Source organism: Simochromis diagramma, unplaced genomic scaffold (genome assembly GCF_900408965.1).
Source record: "Simochromis diagramma unplaced genomic scaffold, fSimDia1.1 OVJJ01000361.1, whole genome shotgun sequence".
In the NCBI taxonomy this organism is placed as follows: domain Eukaryota; kingdom Metazoa; phylum Chordata; class Actinopteri; order Cichliformes; family Cichlidae; genus Simochromis; species Simochromis diagramma.
Genome location: NW_024386860.1, coordinates 16,922,759 through 16,933,746, shown reverse-complemented (window position 1 = coordinate 16,933,746; position 10,988 = coordinate 16,922,759). Strand labels below are relative to the sequence as shown.

Genomic DNA, 10,988 nt, shown 5'->3' with positions numbered 1-10,988 from the left:
CTCCAACTGAAATCATCTGTAACTCTTACATAATTCATTAATGCTTGGATTTTTTTTCCAGTGAACTTTATAGAAAACTTTAAAAGATATCTGCTGGGTATCTAATGAATAGTTGATATCTGGAAGTGCAGAGTCAAAGAGTTCCTTTACTTTGACCAGCCTGGGCTGAACAAAGTGAATCAACATGGCGTGTTCAAGAAAGCATTAAAAATACAAATGTGTCATTATTTGAGTCAGATTGTGTTTGTGTATGAACGTAAATCAAATCAACATCAAAAGATTTGTTTGTGTTGTCTGTGGAGACGTGGACACGGCTCATAAGCGTTTACTTATAATTGTACAATAAAGGTGCAGTAAGAGTGTTGCTGTGACAACCATAGAGCGCAGTCGTATTTCTTTCCTGGTTTATTTTTTCCAAACTGTGCAGCAAACACACCAAGTTTGTTAACAGGTGATTCTTTTAGTCATGTTTGACTGATTGCCCTAATTAATTAATTGTTATTAAATCTTTACCATAAAATTACAGTTTTAAACTAGTCAAGTTTGTTATTTGATGAATGTCTGAAGTTTAAGTTTGGCATGTTTGCTGAACATATTTTTTGATTCTTGAAATTAACTGACGTAAACTTGTGGCTCCTCCCATGTCACCGCTACCTTTTCTGCAGTTTTAATCTTATACATCATATCACACACACACACACACACACACACACACACACACACACACACACACACACACACACACACACATACACACATATTTATTTATTTTATACGGAGAGCATAAAGAGGAGGTGCTATTGGTAGCGGTGTTGCCCAGTTCCTGGTTTCCTCTTTCCAGTGTACCGCTTACTCGATCAGACTCGTTTATTTTTCATAGGCAGTTGTTTAAGTTTTTGTTCTTCACTAACAGGTAAGTCTTGTAGTCATGTTTGATTCAGTAAAAGATAAAAGTCCAATTTTTGTCTTACTTTACTCGCATTTCACAGAATGTGTATTTGGTAATATTTTGACTTGAATTATTTTGGATGAGGATAAAGTGTAAGATAATGCTGATTTTCAGTTTTTACTTTACAATTCGGTTTAGTGTAATGTTTACCGTTAAATAGTATTTTCATGCCTTATTTAATTTTTTTTTTTTTTTTTTACATATGGTTCTATTAATACATGTTAATTGCGCACAGGGCGACGGCATTGTGGAGTAATGGAGGGTTAAACTGCTTTGGAGTCAGTTTTCTCACCGTGTTTGGGAGTGTACAGGGACATTCAGGCTGATTACGGTGAATTCCAGACTTTGGAAATAAATGTTTGCATGCTTGTTTTCAACTACAAGCGGACTTTGTGGATTATTTTCAACTGCCCAAGAACACGTGTACGGTCTGACTAGCAGCAGGTGCTTCCGCGGTAATATTCAGCTTGTAATTCAGACTAATTAAGAATTGTGTCTTTATGTAAAAAATTGTTGATTAAGCTAATCGTTTTTCATCGATCTCCATGTTGTAAGTTTAAACAACATCAGGAAAGACACAGGTTGAAACTAATTTTATGATTTCTGGGTAACAAAAATACAACTTCTAAAGTTAATATTAGTCTAATCATTAATATAAAATATAGTACATATATTTATCCATTGGTACAGGTGTTCCAGGTTATGGATGTAAAACAACACAAAAGAGGCAACTGGCCGATTTTAACATGACTTCCTTGTTCCTGAACAAGAGCGTGCAGTAAATAAAGCTGGGGGATGGTGCTGACTTCACTGGAGTTTTTAAAATGTGTTACATTAAATAGAAAGAAGTTTCTATTATCTAGCTTTGCTGATATAAATGTGGTGAAAATTATTGCGAGAGAGAGAGAAAGAGAGATTTTAATTTAAAAACTGAAGGAGCAAGGAGAAACAATTCAGCAAAAATGAATGATTAAATAAATAATCATGACAACTTTATGTGAGGCAGAGGCAGGAAGTGGACTCAAACTCATGACTCAAACACGAAAAAGTAACTTAGGTCGGCAGGTTTATTGGTGGGGAAACTCCTTCATAAAAATAAACTCGCAGAAAACACCAAAAAACCTTGAGAATAAATAAGAACAGAACACTGGAAACTAAAATTAATCTTCAGGAAACTAGAAACCTAGGACTGAAACCGGAAACACGGAGAGACTTGCACACACAAGGAGGTACAACAGGACAAAAGGCAAAAGAAAACACAGGGTTTAAATATACAAGGGAATAATGAGGGAATGGGGAACCAGAAGGAAGCACAGCTGGGATTAATTAGACATAACAAGACAAGGGGAAACAAAACTAGCCAATTCCAGTTTTCAAGAATGGCCGCCACTACTAAGTTTTAATATTACTCTTATTATTTTGTGACCCAGAAAGAGTAAACGTTTAACATATTTTCAGGCGAGAATGTAGCTGTGTGAACTTCAAATATCTGCTCGGTTTATCAAGACATCACATATTTGCACAAGAGCTTCGACGTTTTCGGAGATGTCTGTTACCCACCAGCTCGATAGCTAGTCGGGAGCACAAGGGTCACTAGAGCCGCCGAGAACGGCACAACTCCCGGCACATCATTTTCACATCACCGCGGTCTTTCGCTACTCAGGTTAAACGTAATATATAAGTCACTTAGACAACCTAAAATGTAATTGTTTGGCTTTTTTCAGTGTTTTATTTGTTCGTGAGTAAATCGGTTTGGCTGAGATTAAAGTTATTAGATTAGATAAAACTTTATTAATCCCCTGGGTGGGGTCCTCCTTGGTTTTCACACAGCTGACTAAACATCAAACAGAAAACTGATTAAACAGAAGTGTGAGATGGTCGAGAATTTACACCAGTGTACTGTTATATTTTAGTTAGCAAGGAGCAGACGGCTGAGTTTATTAAACTCCACCGAGACAGCGGTGACGTAAATCTGAAGGCTAGACCGTCCAATTTCACAGCCGTTTACTTCCGGCCTACCCGACCTTCTGAGGACCCGGCCCACGTAGACCGCGAAGGACGGGTCCTCAGGAGGATGCAGCCCATGAATTTGGACACCCCTCTAGACACACTGAGATTGGACATGGGACTGTCAAAGTAAAACAGGAAATAAAATGAACATTGAACCAGGACCACAAGACACAACAGAACGAACACAAGGGAGGCACAGAGACAAAACCTAAAGGCTGGAAAAATCACAGCGGTGCTAAAGAATAAATAAGGAAAAATAAATACAAAAAAACTAATCATGAAAATCCCACATAAACTGAGAACAGTGAATAAACAAAAACCAAGTCACCCGACTACGGACCATCACACTTTTACTATGAATCTGATTGTTATTATTATGCCAGAAATTATCTATAGAGACCAAACCCATTTTTGTAGCACAGGACAAACTTTTTTCTGCTGTGAAGCGAAAATTTTAACATAGAAGTTTATGACACGTGACCTGCTGTTGTAGCCGACACAGTAAAGTGACTGGGCACATCACTGCGGGATTCCATTTTCAGCACCTGGAGGTTGCCTTTCCATGTAAAACATTCTTGTAAACTGGTATCAGCACAGTGTTATCCATATGAAGAACCAGTGTCACCTGTTAAAGCCAACTTGAGAGCGTCCAGTGATGTGACAGCCTCCTGGCATCAAGTCGGTTTAATTAATTAACAGATTACTTTTCAAATTCTGTTTAAAGCTCCTTTGGTGGAAAGTGAAGTTAAGTGAAGGGAAGTGAGGTGTTTGGGTCAAATTGTTTTTCCACAAAGACTTTAATCTGATTCTTATTTCAGCTTTTTCTTGTCTCTCAGTCTCCAGGATCTCAAGACAGGATGTCAGTGACTGTGTCCAAGGCTGATGGGGTCACTGTACTCACTCTGACCACTGACCCCCAAAGTCCTTGGCCTCCTCTGTGCCAGATCTTCAAGAACCTTTGCTACAGTCCAGTGTGCTGCACTGTGTCTCAGCGCCTGAGAAGTCTCAACAGAGCTTCTCAGACAGTGCTGGGGGTGAGCTACAACCATCTACACATCACATTTTATATTATGCCTATTTTTTAATTTGTAGTTTTATCTTAAACTGCACAATGTTCACTGTTCACACTGTACTTCATTTTTCACAGACTCTGCAGATAATGATCGGGCTGCTCAACATTGGATTGGGACTTATACTCTATAGCACTTGGACCTTCTTTTACTTAAACTACTTAGGCTTTCCATTTTGGTTGGGTGCATTGGTAAGGAAATAATGATGGGTATATATATATATATAAAAAAAAAAAAATCTGAAGACAAAAAAAAAAAAAGTGTCAGTACTCTGTTTGTGGATGATCGAAACTCTTAGATTGATCTTCAAGTTCCAGCTAGGGTGATTTTTGAATCTCTTTATTTGTTCACTCATTGGTTACTTTTAGGCATTGAATAGACTTGGAAAGCTTTAAGAGAAGATCATTTTGGGGTTCAAACGTATCTTTCCACAGTGTTAAATATGTGACAGAAAGGTTAAATGCCAAGTTTTGTCCAAGTAATATCTACATGTGATGACACCCTTGCACATTCACAAACACCGATTCATAGTTTTGCTAGGTTACATTAAAAAATTAGCTATAGTTCAAAATAGCAGTTTACACAAACAAACTATACAATTGTTCTCTCATGATGAAAGGTTTTATTTACAACTTGGAAAGAAAAGCATCTGGACTTCTTTAGGTTGCTTGAAGACGTTTCACCTCTCATCCGAGAAGTTTCTTCAGTTCCGGAACTGAAGAAACTTCTCTCCTGTTCTTAAGATGGACATGAACTTTTCATTTATTTTGTCTTTTGTCTAGTTCATCATGTTCGGCATTGTGTGCGTTTTGTCTGAGAAGTATCCAAGTCCATGTTTGGTGAGTATTTCAGCTGTAAAAAATTTTCATATGATCTCTAAAGGACTTTTTGATGTCATGTGACATCACTAATGTCACATAACTTTGCCGACATGTGGCCAACAGTAATGTTTTAATGTTCTTTGTTATTAAACATTCGCACATAAATAAGTAACATAATATTCAGTACTTACTTTTAAAAGTTTACTCTTCGGCCGCCCCTTTTCTGCCGTTTTTTTTTTCCGGCAAAATTATCCACACCCACCGACGCGCTATGCATTCTGGGATATGTTGGGCCACGAAGTCTACACCGCCACATCCTTAAAATTCAGTGAAATGAAGGACGCATTTGAGGGCCGCATTTCGAGCAGCCTTCGAATTGGGACAGCCTTTGTCGCGTCGCTGTGACGTAATTGGCCTTAAAATGCGGCCTTTAAGGCTGCAGACCCTGAATTGGGATACAGCCAGAGACTAAATACACATAAGGGATGATCAAGGGAAGTGGCCACACATGGGAGCACAGCTGACACACATGAACCTAAAGACAGGACAGGGGAAGTGAAACTAAATACACTGACATTGGACACAGACTTCCAAAGTAAAATAGGAAACATAACAGACGCGGACTTGACTAGGGAATACAGCAGACCATAGAACACAGGAACCAAAAGACTAGAAAAGATAAACTATGACAAAATCAAAATTCAATAATGATACAAAACTCAAAACACTGGGTCACCGAACCAGGACCATGACACCAGGTCTTAGGGTAGAGGCCTTAAAAAGTGCAATCCAATTACATGACAAAAACATTTATCCAGATTAGGGCTGCCATGATTAGTCGAGTTGTCACGATTACGTCAACTAATTTAATAGTGGGCACGTCGTTTGAAACTTTGTAAGATCCTGAAAGACGTAGGAATAAGTAGTAGGATTTAAGAGTGTAATAATGGACTGGAACAGAAGATGGCAGCACTGCATGTACAAGGATGCCAGCTGCCATTAAATGCCAAAGAAGAAGAACAAGAAGAAGTAGCTGTGTCCAAATTTAGGGGCCACATCCTTCAGAGGCTGCATTTGTAGGCCGATTACGTTACAGCGATGCAACAAAAACTGTCCAAATTCAAAGACTCCTCCAAATGCGTCCTCCTTTTCCCCAGATTTGAAGGATGGGTCGGGTGTATCCTTCGTGGCCCAACCTATCCCAGGATTCATAGCACTTAGTTTTAAACTTTTAAGACATATGTTACCACCAGCTTGACAGCTAGCCGGGGGTTAGGGTTAGCCGGCGAGAACAGCGAACTCCTGGCACATCATTTTAACCCCCCCCCCCCCATGGTCTTTCGCTAAACATGATATACAAATCATTTAGATAACTTAAAAATATTATTGTTTGTTTTTTGTGCCTTGAGGCGACTTTTGTTGTGATTTGGCGCTATATAAATAAAATAGAATTGAATTGAACTGAATTTTTTCAGTGTTTTGTTTGTTCCTGAATAGATCGGTTTGGCTAAGATTAAAGTTAGCCAAAGTTAACCCCCACCCCCACAAAACTAAAAATACAAAATTCCATTCACAGACAGAATCAGATACTTCATTAATCTGAAGTGAAGAATAACATTAACAAACCAAAAACAGAAACCCAAACTTAACATGAAAATAACAACCATCATATCGTAAAGCAGCAACTAGACAGAAACCAACGTTTAGATTAATGAAGAATCCAGGCATGACTACGAAAACATGCGTACTCACAGAGGCTATGATACTTTAGTCTAAGAATGCACTGTATATGCTTCCTTTAAGTGCTATCTTTGAGAAATACCACATTGCTTTTCACTATTATGCGGATGACATCCAGATTTATTTTGAGTTAAATGATGATCTTGCTTTATCTTTAAATAACTTTCGTGAGTGCATGAGTGAGGTCAAGAAATGGCTTGTTGGCAAATACTCTTATTCTCAATGAAAAAAAGACTGAAATCATGATTTTTGGCAGTAATGCCCTTCGCGCCAAAACTCAAGATGCCTTGGCTTTCTTACTAGTTCTTTCTCTGATACTGTCAGGATCTGGGTGTCTTGTTTGACAGCTCCTTTAAACTTGATAAACAGGTGTCTGCTGTTGTCAGATCTAGTTTTTATCAGCTTCGTCTTATCTCCAGGGCCAGACACTATATCCCGTATAATGACTTAGAAAAGCTCATTCATGCTTTTGTAACGTCAAGACTAGATTACTGTAACTCACTCTATTCTGGTCTCCATGTTACCCTTCTACACAGATTACAGACAGTTCAGAATGCTGCGGCACGTATTCTAACTAAAACCAAGAAGTTTGACCATATTACTCCTGTTCTTGCTGAGCTGCATTGGCTGCCTATCAAATACCGCATTCAATTTAAAATTTTGCTGTTTACTTTTAAAATTATCAATAATACTGCACCAACCTACCTTAAGGAACTTTTAAACCCTTATGTCCCTGCCAGGGCTTTAAGGTCATCTTCGCAGTTATTGTTAGTTCAGCCCAGATCTCGGTTGAAATCTAGAGGCGATCGATCGTTTGCCTTTGCTGCACCTGAGTTATGGAACAGCCTCCCGATTGGCATCCGGGAGTCTGATTCTATTTTTTCTTTTAAAGCACGCCTTAAAACTTATCTTTTTGACTTGCCTTCTCTACCCATTAAATGCGACTTTAACTGCGACTTTGCTTACTTTTTACTACTCCTTCATCTTGGTGTTCTCTATCATGCGGCCTGGTCTGCTATAATCTATGTGCTGCAGTCCATTTTATCAGTGGTTTTCTGTGACATTCTGGCTTATGTAAATGCTTTACTGTATTTTTTGTTTTTTTTTTACATCATTTGTAGCAAGCTTTTAATGTGCTCTATATAAGAGTGTTGTGTTGTTAAGTTTCATTTATGGTTTGGATATTTTCTTGTACATTAACTGGTCATTTTTGTTTTTCAGGTCATCCTTACTGTGATTCTGAATCTGGCTGGAGTTGCTTTTGCCATCACAGCCATTGCACTGTACAGCATTAATTTCGGACGCATTTATTATTGGAGTAACTATTACTACAATTGCTACAGTCGCTACAATGGTTACAATGGTTACAATGGTTACAATGGCTACAATGGTTACTGGTATGGCAGGGAAACAATAAGGCCTCCATCCTTGGAGGAAAAACTCCTTCAGGAGAAATGCTTGGAGGGCCGAGCAGTGCTGGTGGTAAGTTAGGGAGAGCAGAAAGAAAAATAGCACATATACACTATATGATACTATCTTATATACTGCAGTATATATCATTTTGAGACTTTAGATGAAACACTGTTGTTTGTGTCCCATCAGATGCTCCTGAGAAGCATCAGTGCTGTGATGATCACCTTGTCTGTTCTGGAGCTCTGTGTTGTGATAAGCTCTGCTGTCCTGGGAATCAAGGCTCTGAGGAACAAAGAAAAAGGACAAAACAAGGTAGATAATGGACAACACAAAGGTTCAAACACATTCTGACTAACATGTTAAATAGTAGAAGATGTTGGCTGAACACATGAAGTGTTCTTGCAGGAATTCTGTTTGTTTTGTCTGAATATCAGTGAAACCAGGTAACAGTGAGTCTGTGCAGTGTTCTCATGCTCTCTACCAGTTTGAGTGAGTCAGTTAAAGTTTATATCTGATGTACAGACAGAGAGCAGAATGACAACATAAAACAAAACAACAGCCCATCATGACTTTAAGACATGAAGCTCAGTCAGTCCAGAATATTTGTGGAACTTCAAACTCTTTGTAGAAACTGGCTCCCACGTGGACCGGCCCAGGACAGCAAGTCCAGAGTTCAGGCTGCAGATTTTAGGGAGAGACTGTGTGAATCAGAGCTTCATGGTGGAACTGCTGCAGAGAGAGAGAGAGAGAGCCACGAGGAAGAAGAACTGTTGGGACTAATAAAAAAATAGACCACAGGAAGTTTGAACAGCTGTGCCCAACTTTCTGTTAGTGTGGACAACAACAGCTTACCACAGTTTGTTTTAATAACAATAAAATAAATTGTAATTGCACTTTATTTTTAACGTCACCTTAAATGTTGATTCCTTTTTGTATCCCTGCATGAAATTGTCATCAAAGTGTGCGCAGTTGTAGTTGTTTGTGACTGGAGGGAGTCGACACCTTTTCATGCACTTTACAAATATTATTTTTCTCTTTTAGAGCACTGACGACCCAGAGCTCTACAAACCTCTGCTGGAGGAAGACGCTGCACAGCCTGTGGCATAAACATCTTCACTCTGTGCATGGAACATTGATGGATATTGAATGTGGAGTACCTCAAGAATCAGTATTGGGTCCGAAAATGTTTATTATGTATATAAATGATATTTGTAAAGTATCAAAGATACTAAAGTTTTATACTAAAGTAATTTTTGCAGATGATACCAATATACTTTGTTCAGGTGTGAAAGTTGCAACAGGTTTTGGATGTGATCGCACAGGAGTTAAAGATATTAAAGAAGTGGTTTGATAGAAACAAATTGTCATTAACATTAAATAAAACAAAATTTATTTTATTTGGAAATTATAAGAAAAAACATTAACATTGAAATTTGTGTTGATAATATATATCTAGAAAGGGTTAATGCTATAACATTTCTTGGTGTGATCATTGATCATAAGGTCTGTTGGAAATCATACATCACTTATGTGAGGGGAGAGTTAGCACGGGGCATTGCAGTCTTGGGGGAAGCAAAACAATTTCTGGATAGGAAAACATTGTATATGTTATATTGTGCTTTATTATTACCATACATGAGTTATTGTGTAGAGGTTTGGGGAAATACATATAGAAGTAATATTCAGACTATAATCATAATGCAGTAAAGGGTTATTAGATTGATAAATCAGGAGGGGTATAGGGCTCACACAAATGCACTCTTTATTAGGACGCAAGCTAAAATTCCAGGATCTGGTCAAGTTCAAAACAGTGCAAATAATATATAAGGCAAGGAAAGGGATGCTCCTAATCGAAATAAGTAAATGGTTCTTAGAGAGAGAAGGGAGGTATAATTTTAGAGGGAAGTGGAATTTAAAAATACAAAGAGTAAGAACAACTTTGGAAAGAATGTCTATTTCTATAGCGGGAGTTAAATTCTGGAACGAGTTAGAAGAAGAAATAAAGGTCAGTAGTGATATTAACCAGTTTAAAATAAAACTCAAAAAAGAAATTTTAAATAAGTATAAGAATGAAGAAAACGCAATTAACCCAAGACAGCAGTCAAAGTGATGTTTGCTTTCTTTTGCAAATTAGTAAATCTAAACATAGTACTGGTTGAATATGAGAAAATGTTTTTTGTGACGTCATGTTCTAAGTTGAAACCATTGTATAAGTTTTTGTTGTTCAAATTTAGATGATGAGGAAATGATTAAGATGTCAACCTATGGGGTCAGAGTTAAATAAGTATATACTTCTGACTACTCCCTTTCAAACAACTGCATGGGAAGATATTATGAAATGTTGGTGAATGTATGTGTTTGAAATAAAAATGAACTGAACTGAAATGTCAACGATTTACACACATTCTTACTAATAACTGACTAATAATATAGGAATTATGACTGTGTGTTGACGCAGCGATGTATATCTTATGTTTAGTTAGATCCCACCACCTGTTATGTAAAAAATGATTGACAAAGAAAAAAAATCATTGTTACAAGTCATAGTCCTGAGCTCAGATGCTGTGCAATAACCTGAAGTTTATTAAGTCAAAATAAAAACTAGTAACTCTTTTCTTTCTTTTTTACAGAAGTGTTCAAACAGGGAATGTCAGGTGGAGGTTGTTACTTTTAAATGAGGTTTGAAATTTTAAGAAACTCAAGTTTTTACTGTTCCCAGCCTGTGTTGTAAATGAGTTCTTGGTGTGTTCAATAAAACATGAAAAGTTCAGCTGTTATCTTTTTTTCTTCTTCTTCTTTTAAATTCAGATTGTTTGCCTGTAATTGTGAATCAGATCGAGACCAAAACACATTCTCATTTCTTCCAAATGCAAGGAGCCACTCCTGGTAACAGGTCTGCATTTAGTTCCTGGTTTCTGTTTTTCTAACTGCACAGCAAGCAACCAGTCTGAGTTTAGTTTAGTTTCGTTTAGAAGCTTTTTATTA

General features: G+C 37.6%; 1 protein-coding gene across 1 annotated transcript; it reads left to right on the top strand.

The window, feature by feature from the left end:
• The first annotated feature begins 778 nt into the window (after positions 1 to 778).
• On the top strand, positions 779 to 10,773 carry LOC120732924 (transmembrane protein 176B-like). Its single transcript, XM_040030840.1, has 7 exons — positions 779 to 913; positions 3,796 to 3,993; positions 4,107 to 4,220; positions 4,812 to 4,868; positions 7,812 to 8,072; positions 8,193 to 8,315; positions 9,045 to 10,773. Exons 2-7 carry the CDS (start codon positions 3,817 to 3,819, stop codon positions 9,108 to 9,110), a joined length of 798 nt encoding a protein of 265 aa, XP_039886774.1. The 5' UTR covers positions 779 to 913; positions 3,796 to 3,816; the 3' UTR covers positions 9,111 to 10,773.
• Positions 10,774 to 10,988: the final 215 nt, after the last annotated feature.

Bases quoted from the DNA above. Each gene is read 5' to 3' on its own strand.
- LOC120732924 (XM_040030840.1), top strand. From the start codon at position 3,817: ATGTCAGTGACTGTGTCCAAGGCTGATGGGGTCACTGTACTCACTCTG. The intron at 4,869-7,811 runs GTGAGTATTTCA...TTTGTTTTTCAG, and splicing joins AGTATCCAAGTCCATGTTTG to GTCATCCTTACTGTGATTCT. The intron at 8,316-9,044 runs GTAGATAATGGA...TTTCTCTTTTAG, and splicing joins AAGAAAAAGGACAAAACAAG to AGCACTGACGACCCAGAGCT.